At 43.5% G+C, this 27,220-nt stretch overlaps 2 protein-coding genes and 19 non-coding genes across 21 annotated transcripts in view; all 21 read left to right on the top strand.

The window, feature by feature from the left end:
- LOC141381805 (uncharacterized) overlaps window positions 1-448 on the top strand; it is a 493-nt gene extending 45 nt beyond the window's left edge. The window contains exons 1-2 of the mRNA XM_087248675.2: window positions 1-313; window positions 391-448. The exon at window positions 1-313 is cut by the window's left edge and continues 45 nt beyond it. Coding sequence (XP_087104801.2) covers window positions 1-313; window positions 391-411 — 334 coding nt within the window. The 3' untranslated portion in view covers window positions 412-448. The remainder of the gene's footprint in view (window positions 314-390) is intronic.
- Window positions 1-27,220, top strand: part of LOC137491225 (uncharacterized) — a 481,743-nt gene that overhangs the window by 333,731 nt on the left and 120,792 nt on the right. The window lies entirely within an intron of this gene.
- trnaq-cug (transfer RNA glutamine (anticodon CUG)) lies at window positions 4,363-4,434 on the top strand. Its single transcript has one exon. It is a non-coding gene; the product is annotated as a tRNA-Gln (tRNA).
- On the top strand, window positions 4,699-4,771 carry trnaf-gaa (transfer RNA phenylalanine (anticodon GAA)). The gene has a single exon. It is a non-coding gene; the product is annotated as a tRNA-Phe (tRNA).
- On the top strand, window positions 5,565-5,636 carry trnaq-cug (transfer RNA glutamine (anticodon CUG)). The gene has a single exon. It is a non-coding gene; the product is annotated as a tRNA-Gln (tRNA).
- trnaq-cug (transfer RNA glutamine (anticodon CUG)) lies at window positions 7,963-8,034 on the top strand. The gene has a single exon. It is a non-coding gene; the product is annotated as a tRNA-Gln (tRNA).
- On the top strand, window positions 9,339-9,412 carry trnai-aau (transfer RNA isoleucine (anticodon AAU)). The gene has a single exon. It is a non-coding gene; the product is annotated as a tRNA-Ile (tRNA).
- trnat-agu (transfer RNA threonine (anticodon AGU)) lies at window positions 10,957-11,030 on the top strand. Its single transcript has one exon. It is a non-coding gene; the product is annotated as a tRNA-Thr (tRNA).
- trnar-ucu (transfer RNA arginine (anticodon UCU)) lies at window positions 11,479-11,567 on the top strand. The gene is given in 2 exon segments: window positions 11,479-11,515; window positions 11,532-11,567. It is a non-coding gene; the product is annotated as a tRNA-Arg (tRNA).
- On the top strand, window positions 12,572-12,645 carry trnat-agu (transfer RNA threonine (anticodon AGU)). Its single transcript has one exon. It is a non-coding gene; the product is annotated as a tRNA-Thr (tRNA).
- Window positions 15,519-15,592, top strand: trnat-ugu (transfer RNA threonine (anticodon UGU)). The gene has a single exon. It is a non-coding gene; the product is annotated as a tRNA-Thr (tRNA).
- Window positions 16,286-16,374, top strand: trnar-ucu (transfer RNA arginine (anticodon UCU)). Its single transcript is given in 2 exon segments — window positions 16,286-16,322; window positions 16,339-16,374. It is a non-coding gene; the product is annotated as a tRNA-Arg (tRNA).
- On the top strand, window positions 17,121-17,194 carry trnat-ugu (transfer RNA threonine (anticodon UGU)). Its single transcript has one exon. It is a non-coding gene; the product is annotated as a tRNA-Thr (tRNA).
- Window positions 17,886-17,974, top strand: trnar-ucu (transfer RNA arginine (anticodon UCU)). Its single transcript is given in 2 exon segments — window positions 17,886-17,922; window positions 17,939-17,974. It is a non-coding gene; the product is annotated as a tRNA-Arg (tRNA).
- On the top strand, window positions 18,981-19,054 carry trnat-agu (transfer RNA threonine (anticodon AGU)). Its single transcript has one exon. It is a non-coding gene; the product is annotated as a tRNA-Thr (tRNA).
- trnar-ucu (transfer RNA arginine (anticodon UCU)) lies at window positions 19,504-19,592 on the top strand. Its single transcript is given in 2 exon segments — window positions 19,504-19,540; window positions 19,557-19,592. It is a non-coding gene; the product is annotated as a tRNA-Arg (tRNA).
- trnat-agu (transfer RNA threonine (anticodon AGU)) lies at window positions 20,597-20,670 on the top strand. Its single transcript has one exon. It is a non-coding gene; the product is annotated as a tRNA-Thr (tRNA).
- trnat-agu (transfer RNA threonine (anticodon AGU)) lies at window positions 22,200-22,273 on the top strand. The gene has a single exon. It is a non-coding gene; the product is annotated as a tRNA-Thr (tRNA).
- On the top strand, window positions 23,797-23,870 carry trnat-agu (transfer RNA threonine (anticodon AGU)). The gene has a single exon. It is a non-coding gene; the product is annotated as a tRNA-Thr (tRNA).
- trnar-ucu (transfer RNA arginine (anticodon UCU)) lies at window positions 25,635-25,723 on the top strand. Its single transcript is given in 2 exon segments — window positions 25,635-25,671; window positions 25,688-25,723. It is a non-coding gene; the product is annotated as a tRNA-Arg (tRNA).
- Window positions 26,470-26,543, top strand: trnat-ugu (transfer RNA threonine (anticodon UGU)). The gene has a single exon. It is a non-coding gene; the product is annotated as a tRNA-Thr (tRNA).

The raw sequence follows: 27,220 nt of genomic DNA, 5'->3' as shown, positions 1-27,220 counted from the left end.
CAAAACCCTGACTCCGGTGCTCCAGAACCCAGGGGAGGAAGACAGGCTGGTGGAGGAAGTAGATGACGAGGATCTACAAGATGACGGGTTTGAGGAGGAGATCATGGAGGACATCACAGTTCCAGTGCTGTATGAGGATGACCCCTGCCGTGATCTCAGAAACAGCCCCTCATCTTCGCCTCTGCCTCAGTCCCCAGCATCACTGGCTGAGCCGTCCACATCTGCTGGTGGAGAAGGACAGCTTCCTAGCCCAGCCCCCTCAGTGCCGTCACAGCCATCCAAGTCTGGAGACAGTCTCTCTGTTGAGGCTCAGGTAAAATATATTAAGAACTTAATTTTATTTAGTCTTTTTTTATTCCACATATACTACATTTATTCTGTATTTACCAGGGAGTAAATCATTGGACCTGATGGCATTGCTGGGTGGGACAAGGTCCAGGATCTGGCTTATTTGGTAGGTCTTCATGAGGCTCCTTACCTCACTGACCTGCAGGTGACAGAGGCCATCCAGCTGTGGACAGCTCTCCTGGATGTTGATAAACAGCGCATCAACTACCAGCCTCGACATCAGCCTCAGCTGACACATGGGCGCTTTACGGCACCTTAGCGCTCCGGAGTCACTCCAGGTGTGGAGAGCGTCAAGCGCTGTCTGATTGGACATCCTGGGGGTCCAGCACAGTGGCCTAGCACCAGCCGCTTGGTTGAGGCCATTTGTACAAAGCTGTGTGCCGTTCACAAGTCCACTTCCAAGAAGGCTGGTGTTCGCACGCCCAGGTGGTCTAAAATACTGACCGATTACCACCACATCCGGGATCTGGTGCTTTGCAGTCGCAGGCTGATGGATGAAACAGTGATCCAGCTTTTTGAGCTAAACCAGAAGACGCTTATTCAGTGGTAAGCAAAGCACATTATTTTCTTTAAATTACCTGAATACTTCTAAATTAATATATATGAATAATACATATCATTTATTATCAGGTTTCAACGGAGGCAAAAGGATCAGGAAATGAGTGTACTCACTCAGGGACTGACTCCACTTGATCCAATTGCTGTGGCAGATACGCAGCTTCCTTTGCCGAGGGGAAAATTGGACGAGGCACCGACAACATCAGGCCCCAAACACAAGTTTGTCTTTCCTCCAAATAAAGAAGGACAGGCACCTCTTCTTCGACCTGGTCGAAAGTCTGCTTCTGCAACCACCACAGTTTGCTCCTTCCTGCCAGATGCCACCACGGTGTGCTCCTTTCCACCGGCCCCCGTGACGGTATGCCCAATCACGCCAACCCCCACCACAGTCTGCCACATTGCACCAGCCCCTACCATGGTGTGCCCCGTCACACCGACCTTCACCACAGTGCGCCCCATCTCGCCAGCCTCCACCACAGTGTGCCCCATCATACCAGCCTCCACCACAGTGCGCCCTATTGCGCCGGCCCTCACCACAGTGCGCCTCATTGTATCTGCCCCCACCACGGTGTGCTCCTTTCCACCGACCCCCAGCACGGTGTGCCCCATTGCACCACCCCCCACAGCACCAGATGTTGTGCAGCCCATTTCAGGACCTGGATCATTGTTTGGCACACTTGTTTTTAACCCATACATGAGTGTGTCAATGGTGATTCCATCATTTGCTGCACCAACATCCAGTGCAGTCCCAGCTTCACCTGCACCTGCTGTTCCTCCACCTGCACCTGCTCCACCTGCACCTGCTGTTCCTCCACCTGCACCTGCTCCACCTGCACCTGCTGTTCCTCCACCTGCACCTGCTCCACCTGCGCCTGCTGTTCCTGTGTCCCGTTACACCCAGAGGAACAGGCGCAGACGGGAACAGGAGAAGAAAAGTGTTTGCAGCAAATGTGGGCAACCAAAGACTAAGGAGTTTGGCCATAGCCGATTTGTCCTTAGAGGACTGGTTGGCAGAACAGCGCCAGCAAAATAAAGGACAAACTCCAGCTCCAGAATAAAGGACAAATTGCTGTATATATTTTTGTAAATGTTACATGGGTACTCTCTCTCTCTCATTTTATTAAATTTTTGTGTGTTAATATTTAGCATTTTAAAGTGGCACTTATAGGCCCACTCTTATTTTGTCTTGTGTGTACTTATTTAATATTTGTGTGCATTTTATGTAAAAATATATTTATATTTCTTTAAAAAAATAACATTTTATACATTGCCTATATACTATATTTTATATATTACGTGCCCCCACTCTTGCATTTTATTATGTATTTATATTATTGTTTAATATATTGTGTATATAAAACTAAATATATATATAGAGTATTGTTTTTATATAATGTGTATAATAAGTAAATATATATATATATATATATATATATATAATATTGTTTTAATATATGTGCACAATAAATATATATTGTATTGTTTTTATTTATTGTATATTATATAGTTTATATATTAAGATATGTTTTTATTTTGTTTTTTATATTTTTTAAATTGTTTTGCGATTTTAATATTTGTATTCATTTTAATAAACCATTTTGCATATTACTTGTTTTTGTGTGCATTCATTTAAAGTTATTACATAAAGAAATATAACATATATTAATATATATATATATATATATATATATATATATATATATATATACATATAGTATAGTATATATTTATATATTAATAAATAAATATATATAATATACTTATATATACATAAACATGCATACATATGTTTAATTGAAACATTTGCATTCATTTTTAATTAACGTAATATGCTTTTTAAGAACAATATCCACATAATAATAGTAAAATCAATATAATTGCCTGTGTTACGTCAGTAAAATTTCAATAAGAGCGCAGCTGATTGGCTACGCTAAAACCGACACTGATTGGATATTGTGTTACACAGATTGTGTGTTCGAATCCAGCCACAAAGCCGCCAACACTACTGCAAGCGAAATTTGTTGCATTTTTCCGTGTTTTTGCGGCTTGTTCGCTTGCGAGTGAGCGAGAAGATTGGACCCCTTCCTATGCTAAGCGAGCGCTCTACCATTTGAGCTAATTCCCCTCAGAAAAATTCAAATTGGTAGTTTTTGGCATGGTCAAAAAAAAAAAAAAAGATCACATCTGCTCTGTGGTGGCCTCTTTGCCCTGCCCGCCGTTTAGTCGTCAAATTGCCTGGAATAGCGCGCTTTTCTTTTAAAGCCCTACCTATTCCTGCACCAGTAAACGTGTGAGGAGCCCTGCATGCCGAATGACTCAGAATGACTCAGTTACTCAGAAATCAATGCACATTGGCACCACCTTGGATTGACATTCTGCTACTTTCCTGCAAGGCCGTTTTTTTTTTATTCATTCCCTACAGTTCTGACAGCACCACACAACAAGCTTGAGGTTCCATGGTGTAATGGTGACCACTCTGAATCCAACGATCTGAGTTCAAATTTCAGTGGGACCTGTTATTTTGCCAGCACCGCACAAAAAAAGCTGGAATAGAATGTTCATCTCTTGAAGGCCAGGGAATGACAGATACTCTGGGCTTTCTAGTGCTTTAGGCAGGAAGTGGCTGGTTAGCTTAGCTGGTTAGACTTAGGTGGTAATAACGGCAAGGTTGTGGATTCGATCCCTGTTCTGGCCAAGCTCTTACCCTTTTAGGCCTCAGATGCATTTACGTCTTACACACGTCTACGCTGCAAAAAAACTATGAAACGGCAGCTGAAATAGCTTAGTTGGGAGAGTGTTAGACTGAATATCTAAAGGTCCCTGGTTAGAACCAGGGTTCGGTAAAGTAGTGTTGTTTTTCAGTTTTGGGCACAAGAGTTAGGTGACCGAAAGTCACCCAAAAAGCCTAGCTGCTGCACCCTTAAGTCCAACTGCTTCCACTTGACCAAAAAGCTATCTTATTTCCAGATGGTCACGTCGCTTCTGGTGATGATTAAATCAGGAGAGTTTCACTTTAAACCTTTTCGCTTTAAAAAGGCATGAAAACAGAGGTGGAGAATGCAGTCATTGTTCCCGCTTCCTCTCGCATGCAAAGCGAGCACTTAACCATTTGAGCTAATTCCCCTCACAGCAATCAATAGTTGGCGATTTTCGACGTGGTGAAAATAGAAAAAAAGATCACATTTGCTCTGTGGTGGCCTCTTTGCCCTGCCTGCCGTTTAGTCGTCAAAATGCCTGGAATAGTGCGCTTTTCTTTTGAAGGCCCTACCTGGTCCTGCTCCAGTAAACGTGTGAGGAGCCCTGCATGCCGAATGACGAGTTACTCAGAAATCAATGCACATTGGCACTGCCTTGTATTGACATTCTGCTACTTTCTGGCAAGGCCGTTTTCTTTATTTTTTATTTTTTTTACATTATTTTCTCTTTGGCCCGGGCAGCACCGAGTAGAAGACTTGAGGTTCCATGGTGTAATGGTTAGCACTCTGGACTCTGAATCCAGCGATCCGAGTTCAAATCTCAGTGGGACCTTGTTTTTTTACCAGCACCGCACAAAAAAAGCTGGAATAGCATTCTTATCTCTTGAAGAAAATGACAGTTACTCTGAGCTTTTTAGCAAACATGGCAGAAAGTGGCCGGTTAGCTCAGCTGGTTAGAGCGTGGTGCTAATAACGCCAAGGTCGCGTGTTCGATCCCCGTACTGGCCAAAGTTTTACCCTTTAAGGCCTCGGAGGCATTTCAGCATTCTGCTTAGTCTCACAGACACGAATGCTGCAGGATTCTTGTGAAAAGGCAGCCGAAATTGCTCAGTTGGGAGAGCGTTAAACTGAAGATCTAAAGGTCCCTGGTTCGATCCTGGGTTTCGGCAAATCAGTGATGTTGTTCTATTTTGTGCACAAGGGTTAGGTGACTGAAAGTCACCCAAAAAGCCTAGCTGCTTCACCCTTAAGTCCATCTGCTTCCACTTGACCAAAACACTATCTTCCTCCAAGATGGTCACGTTGCTTCTGACGATGATTCCAATGGCCTGATCGACAGCACTCTATAATGCTATGTATTTAGCGCTTTGATGTCCCACTGCGGACACGCTGCTGAATAAAAGAAAACTGTGACTTGATAGGGCTTCTGAAGGGTTGCAATGATATGTACTACACAGAAACCGGCAAAGCTGACGTAAGTAGTTTCGCTTTAAACCCTCAAGGTGCCACCAGCTTTGCAATAAAAGCCAATGTAAAAAGGCATGAAAACAGAGGTGGAGAATGCAGTCATTGTTCCCGCTACCTCTCCCTTGCAAAGCGAGCGCTTAACCATGAGCTAATTCCCCTCAAAGCAATCAATAATTGGCGATTTTCGACGTGGTCAAAATAGAAAAAAAAAGATCACATTTGTTCTGTGGTGGCCTCTTTGCCCTGCCTGCCGTTTAGTCGTCAAAATGCCTGGAATAGTGCGCTTTTCTTTTGAAGGCCCTACCTGGTTCTGCTCCAGTAAACGTGTGAAGAGCCCTGCATGCCGAATGACGAGTTACTCAGAAATCAATGCACATTGGCACTGCCTTGTATTGACATTCTGCTACTTTCTGGCAAGGCCGTTTTCTTTCTTTTTTTTTTTTTTTTTTACATTATTTTCTCTTTGGCCCGGGCAGCACCAAGCAGAAGACTTGAGGTTCCATGGTGTAATGGTTAGCACTCTGGACTCTGAATCCAGCGATCCGAGTTCAAATCTCGGTGGGACCTTGTTTTTTTACCAGCACCACACAAAAAAAGCTGGAATAGCATTCTTATCTCTTGAAGAAAATGACAGTTACTCTGAGCTTTTTAGCAAACATGGAAGAAAGTGACCGGTTAGCTCAGCTGGTTAGAGCGTGGTGCTAATAACGGCAAGGTTACGCGTTCGATCCCCGTACTGGCCAAACTTTTACCCTTTAAGGCCTCAGAGGCATTTCAGCATTCTGCTTAGTCTCACAGACACGAATGCTAAGGATTCTTGTGAATAGGCAGCCGAAATTGCTCAGTTTGGAGAGCGTTAAACTGAAGATCTAAAGGTCCCTGGTTCGATCCTGGGTTTCGGCAAAACAGTGATGTTGTTCTATTTTGTGCACAAGGGTCAGGTGACTGAAAGTCACCCAAAAAGCCTAGCTGCTTCACCCTTAAGTCCATCTGCTTCCACTTGACCAAAACACTATCTTCCTCCCAGATGGTCACGTTGCTTCTGGCGATGATTCCAATGGCCTGATCGACAGCACTCTATAATGCTATGTATTTAGCGCTTTGATGTCCCACTGCGGACACGCTGCTGAATAAAAGAAAACTGTGACTTGATAGGGCTTCTGAAGGGTTGCAATGATATGTACTACACAGAAACCGGCAAAGCTGACGTAAGTAGTTTCGCTTTAAACCCTCAAGGTGCCACCAGCTTTGCAATAAAAGCCAATGTAAAAAGGCATGAAAACAGAGGTGGAGAATGCAGTCATTGTTCCCGCTACCTCTCCCATGCAAAGCGAGCGCTTAACCATGAGGTAATTCCCCTCAAAGCAATCAAAAATTGGCGATTTTCGACGTGGTGAAAATAGAAAAAAAAGATCACATTTGCTCGGTGGTGGCCTCTTTGCCCTGCCTGCCGTTTAGTCGTCAAAATGCCTGGAATAGTGCGCTTTTCTTTTGAAGGCCCTACCTGGTCCTGCTCCAGTAAACGTGTGAGGAGCCCTGCATGCCGAATGACGAGTTACTCAGAAATCAATGCACATTGGCACTGCCTTGTATTGACATTCTGCTACATTCTGGCAAGGCCGTTTTCTGTTTTTTTTTTTTTTTTTTAACATTATTTTCTCTTTGGCCCGGGCAGCACTAAGCAGAAGACTTGAGGTTCCATGGTTTAATGGTTAGCACTCTGGACTCTGAATCCAGCGATCCGAGTTCAAATCTCAGTGGGACCTTGTTTTTTTACCAGCACCGCACAAAAAAAGCTGGAATAGCATTCTTATCTCTTGAAGAAAATGACAGTTACTCTGAGCTTTTTAGCAAACATGGAAGAAAGTGACCGGTTAGCTCAGCTGGTTAGAGCGTGGTGCTAATAACGCCAAGGTTGCGCGTTCGATCCCCGTACTGGCCAAACTTTTACCCTTTAAGGCCTCAGAGGCATTTCAGGATTCTGCTTAGTCTCACAGACACGAATGCTGCAGGATTCTTGTGAAAAGGCAGCCGAAATTGCTCAGTTGGGAGAACGTTAAACTGAAGATCTAAAGGTCCCTCGTTCGATCCTGGGTTTCGGCTAAACAGTGATTTTGTTCTATTTTGTGCACAAGGGTCAGGTGACTGAAAGTCACCCAAAAAGCCTAGCTGCTTCACCCTTAAGTCCATCTGCTTCCACTTGACCAAAACACTATCTTCCTCCCAGATGGTCACGTTGCTTCTGGCGATGATTCCAATGGCCTGATCGACAGCACTCTATAATGCTATGTATTTAGCGCTTTGATGTCCCACTGCGGACACGCTGCTGAATAAAAGAAAACTGTGACTTGATAGGGCTTCTGAAGGGTTGCAATGATATGTACTACACAGAAACCGGCAAAGCTGACGTAAATAGTTTCGCTTTAAACCCTCAAGGTGCCACCAGCTTTGCAATAAAAGCCAATGTAAAAAGGCATGAAAACAGAGGTGGAGAATGCAGTCATTGTTCCCGCTACCTCTCCCATGCAAAGCGAGCGCTTAACCATGAGCTAATTCCCCTCAAAGCAATCAATAATTGGCGATTTTCGACGTGGTCAAAATAGAAAAAAAAGTTCACATTTTCTCCGTGGTGGCCTCTTTGCCCTGCCTGCCGTTTAGTCGTCAAAATGCCTGGAATAGTGCACTTTTCTTTTTAAGGCCCTACCTGGTCCTGCTCCAGTAAACGTGTGAGAAGCCCTGCATGCCGAATGACAAGTTACTCAGAAATCAATGCACATTGGCACTGCCTTGTATTGACATTCTGCTACTTTCTGGCAAGGCCGTTTTCTGTTTTTTTTGTTTGTTTTTACATTATTTTCTCTTTGGCCCGGGCAGCACCGAGCAGAAGACTTGAGGTTCCATGGTGTAATGGTTAGCACTCTGGACTCTGAATCCAGCGATCTGAGTTCAAATCTCGGTGGGACCTTGTTTTTTTACCAGCACCGCACAAAAAAAGCTGGAAGAGCATTCTTATCTCTTGAAGAAAATGACAGTTACTCTGAGCTTTTTAGCAAACATGGCAGAAAGCTGCTGGTTAGCTCAGCTGGTTAGAGCGTGGTGCTAATAACGCCAAGGTTGCGGGTTCGATCCCCGTACTGGCCGAACTTTTACTCTTTAATGCCTCAGAGGCATTTCAGGATTCTGCTTAGTCTCACAGACACGAATGCTGCAGGATTCTTGTGAAAAGGCAGCTGAAATTGCTCAGTTGGGAGAGCGTTAAACTGAAGATCTAAAGGTCCCTGGTTCGATCCTGGTTTTTGGCAAAACAGTGATGTTGTTCTATTTTGTGCACAAGGGTCAGGTGACTGAAAGTCACCCAAAAAGCCTAGCTGTTTCACCCTTAAGTCCATCTGCTTCCACTTGACCAAAACACTATCTTCCTCCCAGATGGTCACGTTGCTTCTGGCGATGATTCCAATGGCCTGATCGACAGCACTCTATAATGCTATGTATTTAGCGCTTTGATGTCCCACTGCGGACACGCTGCCGAATAAAGGAAAACTGTGACTTGATAGGGCTTCTGAAGGCTTGCAATGATATGTACTACATGGAAACCGGCAAAGCTGACGTAAGTAGTTTCGCTTTAAACCCTCAAGGTGCCACCAGCTTTGCAATAAAAGCCAATGTAAAAAGGCATGAAAACAGAGGTGGAGAATGCAGTCATTGTTCCCGCTACCTCTCCCATGCAAAGCGAGCGCTTAACCATGAGCTAATTCCCCTCAAAGCAATCAATAATTGGCGATTTTCGACGTGGTCAAAATAGAAAAAAAAGATCACATTTGCTCTGTGGTGGCCTCTTTGCCCTGCCTGCCGTTTAGTCCTCAAAATGCCTGGAATAGTGCGCTTTTCTTTTGAAGGCCCTACCTGGTCCTGCTCCAGTAAACGTGTGAGGAGCCCTGCATGCCGAATGACGAGTTACTCAGAAATCAATGCACATTGGCACTGCCTTGTATTGACATTCTGCTACTTTCTGGCAAGGCCGTTTTCTTTTTTTTTTTTTTTTTTTTTTTACATTATTTTCTCTTTGGCCCAGGCAGCACCAAGCAGAAGACTTGAGGTTCCATGGTGTAATGGTTAGCACTCTGGACTCTGAATCCAGCGATCCGAGTCCAAATCTTGGTGGGACCTTGTTTTTTTACCAGCACCGCACAAAAAAAGCTGGAATAGCATTCTTATCTCTTGAAGAAAATGACAGTTACTCTGAGCTTTTGAGCAAACATGGCAGAAAGTGGCCGGTTAGCTCAGCTGGTTAGAGCGTGGTGCTAATAACGCCAAGGTCGCGTGTTCGATCCCCGTACTGGCCAAACTTTTACCCTTTAAGGCCTCAGAGGCATTTCAGGATTCTGCTTAGTCTCACAGACATGAATGCTGCAGGATATTTGTGAAAAGGCAGTCGAAATAGCTCAGTTGGGAGAGCGTTAGACTGAAGATCTAAAGGTCCCTGGTTCGATCCCGGGGTTGTAAAACAGTGCTGTTGTTCTATTTTGTGCACAAGGGGCAGGTGACTGAAGGCCCTACCTGGTCCTGCTCCAGTAAACGTGTGAGGAGCCCTGCATGCCGAATGACGAGTTACTCAGAAATCAATGCACATTGCCACCGCCTTGTATTGACATTCTGCTACTTTCTGGCAAGGCCGTTTTATATATTTTTTTTTTTACATTTTTTTTCTTTAGCCCGGGCAGCACCAACTGGAAGACTTTTATTAAGCTTGGCAGTAAGTGGCCGGTTTGCTCTTACTGCCACCTGTAAGTCGTGGTTATTCTTGGTCACACCGGCCGATCACTTTGTGAGCTGGAGCCAAGATTCACCCTATTCTTGGTTAAGGCAGCCAATCGTGTTCTGAGTTACAATGAACGCTATGGCCAATCAGAGCCCTTATACCATCCATGATTTGTACTGTAATAAAAGATTTCGTTGCGGATTAATTCGGAAACCAATTGCAAAGTAAGTATTTTTTTAACAAGGTGGTTTAAATGAATAACCATTACAGTAACGTTAATTACTACAACATAATTATTATATGATTGTTATAGATGTTTTATAACGTTATTTGGTAAGATTAATGTTAGCCGACCAAGCAAACTGTACAGTTTTACTACAAACATTTTAATGCAGTTATTAATTAATTAATATGGATCATGCATGATTGCATCACTAATAATAAACCAACAATATAAGGGTCACACACCAATCCATCACTAATAATAATGTTATTATTATTATTGATGGATTAAATTGTGACCCTTATATTATTGGTTTATTATTAGTGATGCAATCATGCGTGATCCATATTGTTTTATGCTTTATAATTAGTGATGTATTATGCGTGAGCATTATTAGATTAGTTTATGATTAGTGATGTAGTGATATGTGAGCATTATTATACTATTTGTTTATAATTAATGACTGATGAATTGACCCTTATATTTATTATTAGTGAAGTGATTCATTAATGTGTGAGAATAATGCACGGGCATTATTGTAACTATGGTAGTAAATGACAATATAAAGTGAAGTAATGTATAATAACTGCATTAAAATGTTTGTAGTAAAACTGTACAGTGTGCTTGGTCGGCTAACATTAATCTTAACAAACAACGTCATATAACATCTATAACAATCATATAATAATTGTGTTGTTGTAATTAATGTTACATAGATGATTAATAATGATAGATTAATAATGTTAAATAGAGCTCACCGGAATGAATTATAAAATTGTATAGCTTTGAGGCGTAATGAATAGTGCGACAAATAGAGTTAAACAACCTCTTTGCTTGCCATTTTAAGACTTGCTGTCTTTTTTTAGTCTCTGTGTGCAAAAACGTCTTGCCTCCTATTCAGCGTTGGCGCTGTGGCTTAGTTGGTCAAAGTGCCTGTCTAGTAAACAGGAGATCCTGGGTTCAAATCCCAGCAGTGCCTTATGTACAGGTTTCTTGTTTGCTTTTGTTAAGAGTAACGAGTGTTTACGCAGCGGGATGTTTAGCAGTCGGTTTCTTAACAAAACTCAAATCCTTAAGAACGCTGCTCGTTCAAGAGGGCTTTGGACGATGCCTTTATATAGCATAGTGTGGTAATGCCTAACCAATTGGACTTTAATATTTCAAGTCCAGACATTCCCACATGCAGCGCTAACGTTGTTAGTTTTTTTTTTTTTTTTTTTTTTTTTTTTTTTTGGAATTAAACATTAAGCCTGTGTCAAGGTTGTTTGGCGCTGTGGCTTAGTTGGTCAAAGTGCCTGTTTAGTAAACAGGAGATCCTGGCTTTGAATACCAGCAGTGCCTTGTCTGCAGTTGGCTGTTCTTTCATGGGCCAGAGAGTACTAAAAAGTGCTTTCTGTCCAACAGTTCTAGAGGAAGCAGAGCACTAAGGCTCTGTGGTGCAATGGATAGCGCATTGGACTTCTAGGCTATGAGCTGAGCCATTCAAAGGTTGTGGGTTCGAGTCCCACCAGAGTTGCAAGCTTTGCTCTTTTTCTTCACTGACTTAAGGTGTGGTGCGTTTCAAACATTTTAGGCATCTGTCCATCCCGTTTTGCTTCTTTCTTTCATTGCGCAGTGCAGGCTCAGATACTAGGGGTACTCTACAATAAAGCCGATGACTTAATTGAGCTGTTTTAAATAAGGGAGATTAGAAAACGGTGTAGGGCCTAGTGGGCTTGAGGAATGACTCGTCGGCAACCTGTGGTTTTGGGGAAAAGTAACTGCCACCTATTGTTGAGATCACGCCTTTTGGATTTGTCGTACAAGAGCCTCTTTATGCATGTGCAAAGTAACTGAGTAGAAAGCACAGTAAATTTTTCTCCCCCCCCACTGTCTTAGATGAAACTGCGTTTGGAAGTATCGTATCCAGAGGTTTTTTCTTTTAGTGTTGACTAAGTTGGCCAGAGCACCTGTCTTGGGAACAGCAGGTGCTAGGTTCAAATCCAAACTGCACCTTTCCCTCAGATGATGGGAGAGTGGCTTTCTGATCTGAAACTCTTTCAATGGCCGATAGCATATGTTTGTCCTGATTTCCATTTTCCGAGCTGACTCTGGGTTTGGATGACATGGTCAGGCTTGAGACATGATCATCCAGACTCTAAAAGACCGCGTCCGGCTTGTCAGCATTTTCTGCATCCTGACATGCTGGTTTTTGTTGTGTATTATTTTTTCTTCTTCGATTTTTGTTATCGGGCAAATGTCTCTTACTGTGAATTTCTGTGGCGCTGTGGCTTAGCTGGTCAAAGCGCCTGTCTTGTAAACAGGAGATAGTGGGCTCAAATCCCAGTAGCGCCTTAGCCCAGGTGGTGCGTGTGCTTGTTTTATAGAGCTCACCGGAATGAATTATAAAATTGTATAGCTTTGAGGCGTAATGAATAGTGCGACAAATAGAGTTAAACAACCTCTTTGCTTGCCATTTTAAGACTTGCTGTCTTTTTTTAGTCTCTGTGTGCAAATATGTCTTGCCTCATATTCAGCGTTGGCGCTGTGGCTTAGTTGGTCAAAGTGCCTGTCTAGTAAACAGGAGATCCTGGGTTCAAATCCCAGCAGTGCCTAATGTGCAGGTTTAATGTTTGCTTTTTGTTAAGAGTAACGAGTGTTTACGCAGCGGGATGTTTAGCAGTCGGTTTCTTAACAAAACTCAAATCCTTAAGAACGCTGCTCGTTCAAGAGGGCTTTGGACGATGCCTTTATATAGCATAGTGTGGTAATGCCTAACCAATTGGACTTTAATATTTCAAGTCCAGACATTCCCACATGCAGCGCTACCGTTGTTAATTTTTTTTTTTTTTTTTGGAATTAACCATTTAGCCTGTGTCAAGGTCGTTTGGCGCTGTGGCTTAGTTGGTCAAAGTGCCTGTCTAGTAAACAGGAGATCCTGGCTTTGAATACCAGCAGTGCCTTGTCTGCAGTTGGCTGTTCTTTCATGGGCCAGAGAGTACTAAAAAGTGCTTTCTGTCCAACAGTTCTAGAGGAAGCAGAGCACTAAGGCTCTGTGGTGCAATGGATAGCGCATTGGCCTTCTAGGCTGTGAGGTGAGCCATTCAAAGGTTGTGGTTTTGAGTCCCACCAGAGTCGCAAGCTTTGCCCTTTTTCTTCACTGACTTAAGGTGTGGTAAGTTTCTAACATTTTAGGCATCTGTCCATCCCGTTTTGCTTCTTTCTTTCATTGCGCAGTGCAGGCTCAGATACTAGGGGTACTCTACAATAAAGCCGATGACTTAATTGAGCTGTTTTAAATAAGGGAGATTAGAAAACGGTGTAGGGCCTAGTGGGCTTGAGGAATGACTCGTCGGCAACCTGTGGTTTTGGGGAAAAGTAACTGCCACCTATTGTTGAGATCACGCCTTTTGGATTTGTCGTACAAGAGCCTCTTTATGCATGTGCAAAGTAACTGAGTAGAAAGCACAGTACATTTTTCTCCCCCCCCACTGTCTTAGATGAAACTGCGTTTGGAAGTATCGTATCCAGAGGTTTTTTCTTTTAGTGTTAAGACTAAGTTGGCCAGAGCACCTGTCTTGGGAACAGCAGGTGCTAGGTTCAAATCCAAACTGCACCTTTCCCTCAGATGATGGGAGAGTGGCTTTCTGATCTGAAACTCTTTCAATGGCCGATAGCATATGTTTGTCCTGATTTCCATTTTCCGAGCTGACTCTGGGTTTGGATGACATGGTCAGGCTTGAGACATGATCATCCAGACTCTAAAGGACCGCGTCCGGCTTGTCAGCATTTTCTGCATCCTGACATGCTGGTTTTTGTTGTGTATTATTTTTTCTTCTTCGATTTTTGTTATCGGGCAAATGTCTCTTACTGTGAATTTCTGTGGCGCTGTGGCTTAGCTGGTCAAAGCGCCTTTCTTGTAAACAGGAGATCCTGGGCTCAAATCCCAGCAGCGCATTAGTCCAGGTGGTGCGTGTGCTTGTTTTATAGAGCTCACCGGAATGAATTATAAAATTGTATAGCTTTGAGGCGTAATGAATAGTGCGACAAATAGAGTTAAACAACCTCTTTGCTTGCCATTTTAAGACTTGCTGTCTTTTTTTAGTCTCTGTGTGCAAAAACGTCTTGCCTCCTATTCAGCGTTGGCGCTGTGGCTTAGTTGGTCAAAGCGCCTGTCTAGTAAGGAGGCGATCCTGGGTTCAAATCCCAGCAGTGCCTTGTGTACAGGTTTCGTGTTTGCTTTTGTTAAGAGTAACGAGTGTTTACGCAGCGGGATGTTTAGCAGTCGGTTTCTTAACAAAACTCAAATCCTTAAGAACGCTGCTCGTTCAAGAGGGCTTTGGCCGATGCCTTTATATAGCATAGTGTGGTAATGCCTAACCAATTGGACTTTAATATTTCAAGTCCAGACATTCCCACATGCAGCGCTACGGTTGTTAGTTTTTTTTTTTTTTTTTTTGGAATTAAACATTTAGCCTGTATCAAGGTCGTTTGGCGCTGTGGCTTAGTTGGTCAAAGTGCCTGTCTAATAAACAGGAGATCCTGGCTTTGAATTCCAGCAGTGCCTTGTCCACAGTTGGCTGTTCATTCATGGGCCAGAGAGTACTAAAAAGTGATTTCTGTCCAACAGTTCTAGAGGAAGCAGAGCACTTAGGCTCTGTGGCGCAATGGATAGTGCAATGGACTTCTAGGTTGTGAGCTGAGCCATTCAAAGGTTGTGGGTTCGAGTCCCACCAGAGTCGCAAGCTTTGCTCTTTTTCTTCACTGACTTAAGGTGTGGTGCGTTTCTAACATTTTAGGCATCATTCCATCCCGTTTTGCTTCTTTCTTTCATTGCGCAGTGCAGGCTTAGATACTAGGGGTACTCTACAATAAAGCCGATGACTTAATTGAGCTGTTTTAAATAAGGGAGATTAGAAAACGGTGTAGGGCCTAGTGGGCTTGAGGAATGACTCGTCGGCAACCTGTGGTTTTGGGGAAAAGTAACTGCCACCTATTGTTGAGATCACGCCTTTTGGATTTGTCGTACAAGAGCCTCTTTATGCATGTGCAAAGTAACTGAGTAGAAAGCACAGTAATTTTTGCTTCCCCCCCACTGTCTTAGATGAAACTGCGTTTGGAAGTATCGTATCCAGAGGTTTTTTCTTTTAGTGTTAAGACTAAGTTGGCCAGAGCACCTGTCTTGGGAACAGCAGGTGCTAGGTTCAAATCCAAACTGCACCTTTCCCTCAGATTATGGGAGAGTGGCTTTCTGATCTGAAACTCTTTCAATGGCCGATAGCATATGTTTGTCCTGATTTCCATTTTCCGAGCTGACTCTGGTTTTGGATGACATGGTCAGGCTTGAGACATGATCATCCAGACTCTAAAGGACCGCGTCCGGCTTGTCAGCATTTTCTGCATCCTGACATGCTGGTTTTTGTTGTGTATTATTTTTTCTTCTTCGATTTTTGTTATCGGGCAAATGTCTCTTACTGTGAATTTCTGTGGCGCTGTGGCTTAGCTGGTCAAAGCGCCTGTCTTGTAAACAGGAGATCCTGGGCTCAAATCCCAGCAGCGCCTTAGTCCAGGTGGTGCGTGTGCTTGTTTTATGGAGCTCAACGGAATGATATATAAAATTGTATAGCTTTGAGGCCTAATGAATAGTGCGACAAATAGAGTTAAACAACCTCTTTGCTTGCCATTTTAAGACTTGCTGTCTTTTTTTAGTCTCTGTGTGCAAAAACATCTTGCCTCCTATTCAGCGTTGGCGCTGTGGCTTAGTTGGTCAAAGCGCCTGTCTAGTAAACAGGAGATCTTGGGTTCAAATCCCAGCAGTTCCTTATGTACAGGTTTCGTGTTTGCTTTTGTTAAGAGTAACGAGTGTTTACGCTGCGGGATGTTTAGCAGTCGGTTTCTTAACAAAACTCAAATCCTTAAGAACGCTGCTCGTTCAAGAGGGCTTTGGACGATGCCTTTATATAGCATAGTGTGGTAATGCCTAACCAATTGGACTTTAATATTTCAAGTCCAGACATTCCCACATGCAGCGCTACCGTTGTTAGTTTTTTTTTTTTTTTTTGGAATTAAACATTTAGCCAGTATCAAGGTCGTTTGGCGCTGTGGCTTAGTTGGTCAAAGTGCCTGTCTAATAAACAGGAGATCCTGGCTTTGAATTCCAGCAGTGCCTTGTCCGCAGTTGGCTGTTCATTCATGGGCCAGAGAGTACTAAAAAGTGCTTTCTGTCCAACAGTTCTAGAGGAAGCAGAGCACTTAGGCTCTGTGGCGCAATGGATAGCGCATTGGACTTCTAGGTTGTGAGCTGAGCCATTCAAAAATTGTGGGTTCGAGTCCCACCAGAGTCGCAAGTTTTGCACTTTTTCTTCACTGACTTAAGGTGTGGTGCGTTTCTAACATTTTAGGCATCTGTCCATCCCGTTTTGCTTCTTTCTTTCATTGCGCAGTGCAGGCTCAGATACTAGGGGTACTCTACAATAAAGCCGATGACTTAATTGAGCTGTTTTAAATAAGGGAGATTAGAAAACGGTGAAGGGCCTAGTGGGCTTGAGGAATGACTCGTCGGCAACCTGTGGTTTTGGGGAAAAGTAACTGCCACCTATTGTTGAGATCACGCCTTTTGGATTTGTCGTACAAGAGCCTCTTTATGCTTGTGCAAAGCAACTGAGTAGAAAGCACAGTAATTTTTGCTTCCCCCCCACTGTCTTAGATGAAACTGCGTTTGGAAGTATCGTATCCAGAGGTTTTTTCTTTTAGTGTTAAGACTAAGTTGGCCGGAGCACCTGTCTTGGGAACAGCAGGTGCTAGGTTCAAATCCAAACTGCACCTTTCCCTCAGATTATGGGAGAGTGGCTTTCTGATCTGAAACTCTTTCAATGGCCGATAGCATATGATTGTCCTGATTTCCATTTTCCGAGCTGACTCTGGGTTTGGATGACATGGTCAGGCTTGAGACATGATCATCCAGACTCTAAAGGACCGCGTCCGGCTTGTCAGCATTTTCTGCATCCTGACATGCTGGTTTTTGTTGTGTATTATTTTTTCTTCTTCGATTTTTGTTATCGGGCAAATGTCTCTTACTGTGAATTTCTGTGGCGCTGTGGCTTAGCTGGTCAAAGCGCCTGTCTTGTAAACAGGAGATCCTGGGCTCAAATCCCAGCAGCACCTTAGTCCAGGTGGTGCGTGTGTTGTTTTATAGAGCTCACCGGAATGAATTATAAAATTGTATAGCTTTGAGGCGTAATGAATAGTGCGACAAATAGAGTTAAACAACCTCTTTGCTTGCCATTTTAAGACTTGCTGTCTAGTTTAGTCTCTGTGTGCAAAAACGTCTTGCCTCCTATTCAGCGTTGGCGCTGTGGCTTAGTTGGTCAAAGCGCCTGTCTAGTAAACAGGAGATCTTGGGTTCAAATCCCAGCAGTGCCTTATGTACAGGTTTCGTGTTTGCTTTTGTTAAGAGTAACGAGTGTTTACGCAGCGGGATGTTTAGCAGTCGGTTTCTTAACAAAACTCAAATCCTTAAGAACGCTGATCGTTCAAGAGGGCTTTGGACGATGCCTTTATATAGCATAGTGTGGTAATGCCTAACCAATTGGACTTTAATATTTCAAGTCCAGACATTCCCACATGCAGCGCTACCGTTGTTAGTTTTTTTTTTTTTTTTTGGAATTAAACATTTAGCCTGTATCAAGGTCGTTTGGCGCTGTGGCTTAGTTGGTCAAAGTGCCTGTCTAATAAACAGGAGATCCTGGCTTTGAATTCCAGCAGTGCCTTGTCCGCAGTTGGCTGTTCATTCATGGGCTAGAGAGTACTAAAAAGTGCTTTCTGTCCAACAGTTCTAGAGGAAGCAGAGCACTTAGGCTCTGTGGCGCAATGGATAGCGCATTGGACTTCTAGTTTGTGAGCTGAGCCATTTAAAGGTTGTGGGTTCGAGTCCCACCAGAGTCGCAAGCTTTACTCTTTTTCTTCACTGACTTAAGGTGTGGTGCGTTTCTAACATTTTAGGCATCTGTCCATCCCGTTTTGCTTCTTTCTTTCATTGCGCAGTGCAGGCTCAGATACTAGGGGTACTCTACAATAAAGCCGATGACTTAATTGAGCTGTTTTAAATAAGGGAGATTAGAAAACGGTGTAGGGCCTAGTGGGCTTGAGGAATGACTCGTCGGTAACCTGTGGTTTTGGGGAAAAGTAACTGCCACCTATTGTTGAGATCACGCCTTTTGGATTTGTCGTACAAGAGCCTCTTTATGCATGTGCAAAGTAACTGAGTAGAAAGCACAGTAATTTTTGCTTCCCCCCCACTGTCTTAGATGAAACTGCGTTTGGAAGTATCGTATCCAGAGGTTTTTTCTTTTAGTGTTAAGACTAAGTTGGCCAGAGCACCTGTCTTGGGAACAGCAGGTGCTAGGTTCAAATCCAAACTGCACCTTTCCCTCAGATTATGGGAGAGTGGCTTTCTGATCTGAAACTCTTTCAATGGCCGATAGCATATGTTTGTCCTGATTTCCATTTTCCGAGCTGACTCTGGGTTTGGATGACATGGTCAGGCTTGAGACATGATCATCCAGACTCTAAAGGACCGCGTCCGGCTTGTCAGCATTTTCTGCATCCTGACATGCTGGTTTTTGTTGTGTATTATTTTTTCTTCTTCGATTTTTGTTATCGGGCAAATGTCTCTTACTGTGAATTTCTGTGGCGCTGTGGCTTAGCTGGTCAAAGCGCCTTTCTTGTAAACAGGAGATCCTGGGCTCAAATCCCAGCAGCGCATTAGTCCAGGTGGTGCGTGTGCTTGTTTTATAGAGCTCACCGGAATGAATTATAAAATTGTATAGCTTTGAGGCGTAATGAATAGTGCGACAAATAGAGTTAAACAACCTCTTTGCTTGCCATTTTAAGACTTGCTGTCTTTTTTTAGTCTCTGTGTGCAAAAACGTCTTGCCTCCTATTCAGCGTTGGCGCTGTGGCTTAGTTGGTCAAAGTGCCTGTCTAGTAAACAGGAGATCCTGGGTTCAAATCCCAGCAGTGCCTTATGTACAGGTTTCTTGTTTGCTTTTGTTAAGAGTAACGAGTGTTTACGCAGCGGGATGTTTAGCAGTCGGTTTCTTAACAAAACTCAAATCCTTAAGAACGCTGCTCGTTCAAGAGGGCTTTGGACGATGCCTTTATATAGCATAGTGTGGTAATGCCTAACCAATTGGACTTTAATATTTCAAGTCCAGACATTCCCACATGCAGCGCTAACGTTGTTAGTTTTTTTTTTTTTTTTTTTTTTTTTTTTTTTTTGGAATTAAACATTAAGCCTGTGTCAAGGTTGTTTGGCGCTGTGGCTTAGTTGGTCAAAGTGCCTGTTTAGTAAACAGGAGATCCTGGCTTTGAATACCAGCAGTGCCTTGTCTGCAGTTGGCTGTTCTTTCATGGGCCAGAGAGTACTAAAAAGTGCTTTCTGTCCAACAGTTCTAGAGGAAGCAGAGCACTAAGGCTCTGTGGTGCAATGGATAGCGCATTGGACTTCTAGGCTATGAGCTGAGCCATTCAAAGGTTGTGGGTTCGAGTCCCACCAGAGTTGCAAGCTTTGCTCTTTTTCTTCACTGACTTAAGGTGTGGTGCGTTTCAAACATTTTAGGCATCTGTCCATCCCGTTTTGCTTCTTTCTTTCATTGCGCAGTGCAGGCTCAGATACTAGGGGTACTCTACAATAAAGCCGATGACTTAATTGAGCTGTTTTAAATAAGGGAGATTAGAAAACGGTGTAGGGCCTAGTGGGCTTGAGGAATGACTCGTCGGCAACCTGTGGTTTTGGGGAAAAGTAACTGCCACCTATTGTTGAGATCACGCCTTTTGGATTTGTCGTACAAGAGCCTCTTTATGCATGTGCAAAGTAACTGAGTAGAAAGCACAGTAAATTTTTCTCCCCCCCCACTGTCTTAGATGAAACTGCGTTTGGAAGTATCGTATCCAGAGGTTTTTTCTTTTAGTGTTGACTAAGTTGGCCAGAGCACCTGTCTTGGGAACAGCAGGTGCTAGGTTCAAATCCAAACTGCACCTTTCCCTCAGATGATGGGAGAGTGGCTTTCTGATCTGAAACTCTTTCAATGGCCGATAGCATATGTTTGTCCTGATTTCCATTTTCCGAGCTGACTCTGGGTTTGGATGACATGGTCAGGCTTGAGACATGATCATCCAGACTCTAAAAGACCGCGTCCGGCTTGTCAGCATTTTCTGCATCCTGACATGCTGGTTTTTGTTGTGTATTATTTTTTCTTCTTCGATTTTTGTTATCGGGCAAATGTCTCTTACTGTGAATTTCTGTGGCGCTGTGGCTTAGCTGGTCAAAGCGCCTGTCTTGTAAACAGGAGATAGTGGGCTCAAATCCCAGTAGCGCCTTAGCCCAGGTGGTGCGTGTGCTTGTTTTATAGAGCTCACCGGAATGAATTATAAAATTGTATAGCTTTGAGGCGTAATGAATAGTGCGACAAATAGAGTTAAACAACCTCTTTGCTTGCCATTTTAAGACTTGCTGTCTTTTTTTAGTCTCTGTGTGCAAATATGTCTTGCCTCATATTCAGCGTTGGCGCTGTGGCTTAGTTGGTCAAAGTGCCTGTCTAGTAAACAGGAGATCCTGGGTTCAAATCCCAGCAGTGCCTAATGTGCAGGTTTAATGTTTGCTTTTTGTTAAGAGTAACGAGTGTTTACGCAGCGGGATGTTTAGCAGTCGGTTTCTTAACAAAACTCAAATCCTTAAGAACGCTGCTCGTTCAAGAGGGCTTTGGACGATGCCTTTATATAGCATAGTGTGGTAATGCCTAACCAATTGGACTTTAATATTTCAAGTCCAGACATTCCCACATGCAGCGCTACCGTTGTTAATTTTTTTTTTTTTTTTTGGAATTAACCATTTAGCCTGTGTCAAGGTCGTTTGGCGCTGTGGCTTAGTTGGTCAAAGTGCCTGTCTAGTAAACAGGAGATCCTGGCTTTGAATACCAGCAGTGCCTTGTCTGCAGTTGGCTGTTCTTTCATGGGCCAGAGAGTACTAAAAAGTGCTTTCTGTCCAACAGTTCTAGAGGAAGCAGAGCACTAAGGCTCTGTGGTGCAATGGATAGCGCATTGGCCTTCTAGGCTGTGAGGTGAGCCATTCAAAGGTTGTGGTTTTGAGTCCCACCAGAGTCGCAAGCTTTGCCCTTTTTCTTCACTGACTTAAGGTGTGGTAAGTTTCTAACATTTTAGGCATCTGTCCATCCCGTTTTGCTTCTTTCTTTCATTGCGCAGTGCAGGCTCAGATACTAGGGGTACTCTACAATAAAGCCGATGACTTAATTGAGCTGTTTTAAATAAGGGAGATTAGAAAACGGTGTAGGGCCTAGTGGGCTTGAGGAATGACTCGTCGGCAACCTGTGGTTTTGGGGAAAAGTAACTGCCACCTATTGTTGAGATCACGCCTTTTGGATTTGTCGTACAAGAGCCTCTTTATGCATGTGCAAAGTAACTGAGTAGAAAGCACAGTACATTTTTCTCCCCCCCCACTGTCTTAGATGAAACTGCGTTTGGAAGTATCGTATCCAGAGGTTTTTTCTTTTAGTGTTAAGACTAAGTTGGCCAGAGCACCTGTCTTGGGAACAGCAGGTGCTAGGTTCAAATCCAAACTGCACCTTTCCCTCAGATGATGGGAGAGTGGCTTTCTGATCTGAAACTCTTTCAATGGCCGATAGCATATGTTTGTCCTGATTTCCATTTTCCGAGCTGACTCTGGGTTTGGATGACATGGTCAGGCTTGAGACATGATCATCCAGACTCTAAAGGACCGCGTCCGGCTTGTCAGCATTTTCTGCATCCTGACATGCTGGTTTTTGTTGTGTATTATTTTTTCTTCTTCGATTTTTGTTATCGGGCAAATGTCTCTTACTGTGAATTTCTGTGGCGCTGTGGCTTAGCTGGTCAAAGCGCCTTTCTTGTAAACAGGAGATCCTGGGCTCAAATCCCAGCAGCGCATTAGTCCAGGTGGTGCGTGTGCTTGTTTTATAGAGCTCACCGGAATGAATTATAAAATTGTATAGCTTTGAGGCGTAATGAATAGTGCGACAAATAGAGTTAAACAACCTCTTTGCTTGCCATTTTAAGACTTGCTGTCTTTTTTTAGTCTCTGTGTGCAAAAACGTCTTGCCTCCTATTCAGCGTTGGCGCTGTGGCTTAGTTGGTCAAAGTGCCTGTCTAGTAAACAGGAGATCCTGGGTTCAAATCCCAGCAGTGCCTTATGTACAGGTTTCTTGTTTGCTTTTGTTAAGAGTAACGAGTGTTTACGCAGCGGGATGTTTAGCAGTCGGTTTCTTAACAAAACTCAAATCCTTAAGAACGCTGCTCGTTCAAGAGGGCTTTGGACGATGCCTTTATATAGCATAGTGTGGTAATGCCTAACCAATTGGACTTTAATATTTCAAGTCCAGACATTCCCACATGCAGCGCTACCGTTGTTAATTTTTTTTTTTTTTTTTGGAATTAAACATTTAGCCTGTATCAAGGTCGTTTGGCGCTGTGGCTTAGTTGGTCAAAGTGCCTGTCTAGAAAACAGGAGATCCTGGGTTTGAATCCCAGCAGTGCCTTGTCCGCAGTTGGCTGTTCTTTCATGGGCCAGAGAGTACTAAAAAGTGCTTTCTGTGCAACAGTGCTAGAGGAAGCAGAGCAGGCTCTGTGGTGAAATGGATAGTGCATTGGACTTCTAGGCTGTGAGCTAAGCCATTCAAAGGTTGTTGGTTTGAGTCCCACCAAAGTCGCAAGCTTTGCTCTTTTTCTTCACTGACTTAAGGTGTGGTGCGTTTCTAACATTTTAGGCATCTGTCCATCCCGTTTTGCTTCTTTCTTTCATTGCGCAGTGCAGGCTTAGATACTAGGGGTACTCTACAATAAAGCCGATGACTTAATTGAGCTGTTTTAAATAAGGGAGATTAGAAAACGGTGTAGGGCCTAGTGGGCTTGAGGAATGACTCGTCGGCAACCTGTGGTTTTGGGGAAAAGTAACTGCCACCTATTGTTGAGATCACGCCTTTTGGATTTGTCGTACAAGAGCCTCTTTATGCATGTGCAAAGTAACTGAGTAGAAAGCACAGTAATTTTTGCTTCCCCCCCACTGTCTTAGATGAAACTGCGTTTGGAAGTATCGTATCCAGAGGTTTTTTCTTTTAGTGTTAAGACTAAGTTGGCCAGAGCACCTGTCTTGGGAACAGCAGGTGCTAGGTTCAAATCCAAACTGCACCTTTCCCTCAGATTATGGGAGAGTGGCTTTCTGATCTGAAACTCTTTCAATGGCCGATAGCATATGTTTGTCCTGATTTCCATTTTCCGAGCTGACTCTGGGTTTGGATGACATGGTCAGGCTTGAGACATGATCATCCAGACTCTAAAGGACCGCGTCCGGCTTGTCAGCATTTTCTGCATCCTGACATGCTGGTTTTTGTTGTGTATTATTTTTTCTTCTTCGATTTTTGTTATCGGGCAAATGTCTCTTACTGTGAATTTCTGTGGCGACGGGCTTAGCTGGTCAAAGCGCCTGTCTTGTAAACAGGAGATCCTGGGCTCAAATCCCAGCAGCGCCTTAGTCCAGGTGGTGCGTATGCTTGTTTTATAGAGCTCACCGGAATGAACTATAAAATTGTATAGCTTTGAGGCGTAATGAATAGTGCGACAAATAGAGTTAAACAACCTCTTTGCTTGCCATTTTAAGACTTGCTGTCTTTTTTTAGTCTCTGTGTGCAAAAACGTCTTGCTTCCTATTCAGCGTTGGCGCTGTGGCTTAGTTGGTCAAAGCGCCTGTCTAGTAAACAGGAGATCCTGGGTTCAAATCCCAGCAGTGCCTTATGTACAGGTTTCGTGTTTGCTTTTGTTAAGAGTAACGAGTGTTTACGCAGCGGGATGTTTAGCAGTCGGTTTCTTAACAAAACTCAAATCCTTAAGAACGCTGCTCGTTCAAGAGGGCTTTGGACGATGCCTTTATATAGCATAGTGTGGTAATGCCTAACCAATTGGACTTTAATATTTCAAGTCCAGACATTCCCACATGCAGCGCTACCGTTGTTAGTTTTTTTTTTTTTTTTGGAATTAAACATTTAGCCTGTATCAAGGTCGTTTGGCGCTGTGGCTTAGTTGGTCAAAGTGCCTGTCTAATAAACAGGAGATCCTGGCTTTGAATTCCAGCAGTGCCTTGTCCGCAGTTGGCTGTTCATTCATGGGCTAGAGAGTACTAAAAAGTGCTTTCTGTCCAACAGTTCTAGAGGAAGCAGAGCACTTAGGCTCTGTGGCGCAATGGATAGTGCATTGGACTTCTAGGTTGTGAGCTGAGCCATTCAAAGGTTGTGGGTTCGAGTCGCAAGCTTTGCACTTTTTCTTCACTGACTTAAGGTGTGGTGCGTTTCTAACATTTTAGGCATCTGTCCATCCCGTTTTGCTTCTTTCTTTCATTGCGCAGTGCAGGCTCAGATACTAGGGGTACTCTACAATAAAGCCGATGACTTAATTGAGCTGTTTTAAATAAGGGAGATTAGAAAACGGTGTAGGGCCTAGTGGGCTTGAGGAATGACTCGTCGGCAACCTGTGGTTTTGGGGAAAAGTAACTGCCACCTATTGTTGAGATCACGCCTTTTGGATTTGTCGTACAAGAGCCTCTTTATGCTTGTGCAAAGTAACTGAGTAGAAAGCACAGTAATTTTTGCTTCCCCCCCACTGTCTTAGATGAAACTGCGTTTGGAAGTATCGTATCCAGGGGTTTTTTCTTTTAGTGTTAAGACTAAGTTGGCCAAAGCACCTGTCTTGGGAACAGCAGGTGCTAGGTTCAAATCCAAACTGCACCTTTCCCTCAGATTATGGGAGAGTGGCTTTCTGATCTGAAACTCTTTCAATGGCCGATAGCATATGTTTGTCCTGATTTCCATTTTCCGAGCTGACTCTGGGTTTGGATGACATGGTCAGGCTTGAGACATGATCATCCAGACTCTAAAGGACCGCGTCCGGCTTGTCAGCATTTTCTGCATCCTGACATGCTGGTTTTTGTTGTGTATTATTTTTTCTTCTTCGATTTTTGTTATCGGGCAAATGTCTCTTACTGTGAATTTCTGTGGCGCTGTGGCTTAGCTGGTCAAAGCGCCTGTCTTGTAAACAGGAGATCATGGGCTCAAATCCCAGCAGTGCCTTATGTACAGGTTTCTTGTTTGCTTTTGTTAAGAGTAACGAGTGTTTACGCAGCGGGATGTTTAGCAGTCGGTTTCTTAACAAAACTCAAATCCTTAAGAACACTGCTTGTTCAAGAGGGCTTTGGACGATGCCTTTATATAGCATAGTGTGGTAATGCCTAACCAATTGGACTTTAATATTTCAAGTCCAGACATTCCCACATGCAGCGCTACCGTTGTTAGTTTTTTTTTTTTTTTTTTGGAATTAAGCATTTAGCCAGTATCAAGGTCATTTGGCGCTGTGGCTTAGTTGGTCAAAGTGCCTGTCTAATAAACAGGAGATCCTGGCTTTGAATTCCAGCAGTGCCTTGTCTGCAGTTGGCTGTTCATTCATGGGCCAGAGAGTACTAAAAAGTGCTTTCTGTCCAACAGTTCTAGAGGAAGCAGGGCACTTAGGCTCTGTGGCGCAATGGATAGCGCATTGGACTTCTAGGTTGTGAGCTGAGCCATTTAAAGGTTGTGGGTTCGAGTCCCACCAGAGTCGCAAGCTTTACTCTTTTTCTTCACTGACTTAAGGTGTGGTGCGTTTCTAACATTTTAGGGATCTGTCCATCCCGTTTTGCTTCTTTCTTTCATTGCGCAGTGCAGGCTCAGATACTAGGGGTACTCTACAATAAAGCCGATGACTTAATTGAGCTGTTTTAAATAAGGGAGATTAGAAAACGGTGTAGGGCCTAGTGGGCTTGAGGAATGACTCGTCGGCAACCTGTGGTTTTGGGGAAAAGTAACTGCCACCTATTGTTGAAATCACGCCTTTTGGATTTGTCGTACAAGAGCCTCTTTATGCTTGTGCAAAGCAACTGAGTAGAAAGCACAGTAATTTTTGCTTCCCCCCCACTGTCTTAGATGAAACTGCGTTTGGAAGTATCGTATCCAGAGGTTTTTTCTTTTAGTGTTAAGACTAAGTTGGCCAGAGCACCTGTCTTGGGAACAGCAGGTGCTAGGTTCAAATCCAAACTGCACCTTTCCCTCAGATTATGGGAGAGTGGCTTTCTGATCTGAAACTCTTTCAATGGCCGATAGCATATGTTTGTCCTGATTTCCATTTTCCGAGCTGACTCTGGGTTTGGATGACATGGCCAGGCTTGAGACATGATCAACCAGACTCTAAAGGACCGCGTCCGGCTTGTCAGCATTTTCTGCATCCTGACATGCTGGTTTTTGTTGTGTATTATTTTTTCTTCTTCGATTTTTGTTATCGGGCAAATGTCTCTTACTGTGAATTTCTGTGGCGCTGTGGCTTAGCTGGTCAAAGCGCCTGTCTTGTAAACAGGAGATCCTGGGATCAAATCCCAGCAGCGCCTTAGTCCAGGTGGTGCGTGTGCTTGTTTTATAGAGCTCACCGGAATGAAATATAAAATTGTATAGCTTTGAGGCGTAATGAATAGTGCGACAAATAGAGTTAAACAACCTCTTTGCTTGCCATTTTAAGACTTGCTGTCTTTTTTTAGTCTCTGTGTTCAAAAACGTCTTGCCTCTTATTCAGCATTGGAGCTGTGGCTTAGTTGGTCAAAGCGCCTGTCTAGTAAACAGGAGATCCTGGGTTCAAATCCCAGCAGTGCCTTATTTACAGGTTTCGTGTTTGCTTTTGTTAAGAGTAACGAGTGTTTACACTGCGGGATGTTTAGCAGTCGGTTTCTTAACAAAACTCAAATCCTTAAGAACGCTGATCGTTCAAGAGGGCTTTGGACGATGCCTTTATATAGCATAGTGTGGTAATGCCTAACCAATTGGACTTTAATATTTCAAGTCCAGACATTCCCACATGCAGCGCTACCGTTGTTAGTTTTTTTTTTTTTTTTGGAATTAAACATTTAGCCTGTATCAAGGTCGTTTGGCGCTGTGGCTTAGTTGGTCAAAGTGCCTGTCTAATAAACAGGAGATCCTGGCTTTGAATTCCAGCAGTGCCTTGTCCGCAGTTGGCTGTTCATTCATGGGCCAGAGAGTACTAAAAAGTGCTTTCTGTCCAACAGTTCTAGAG

This window comes from Danio rerio, chromosome 4 (genome assembly GCF_052040795.2).
Source record: "Danio rerio strain M-AB ecotype USA chromosome 4, GRCz13ab, whole genome shotgun sequence".
Classification (NCBI taxonomy): domain Eukaryota; kingdom Metazoa; phylum Chordata; class Actinopteri; order Cypriniformes; family Danionidae; genus Danio; species Danio rerio.
Note: the sequence above shows the minus strand (reverse complement) of the source record. Positions and strands in the feature narration are given on the sequence as shown.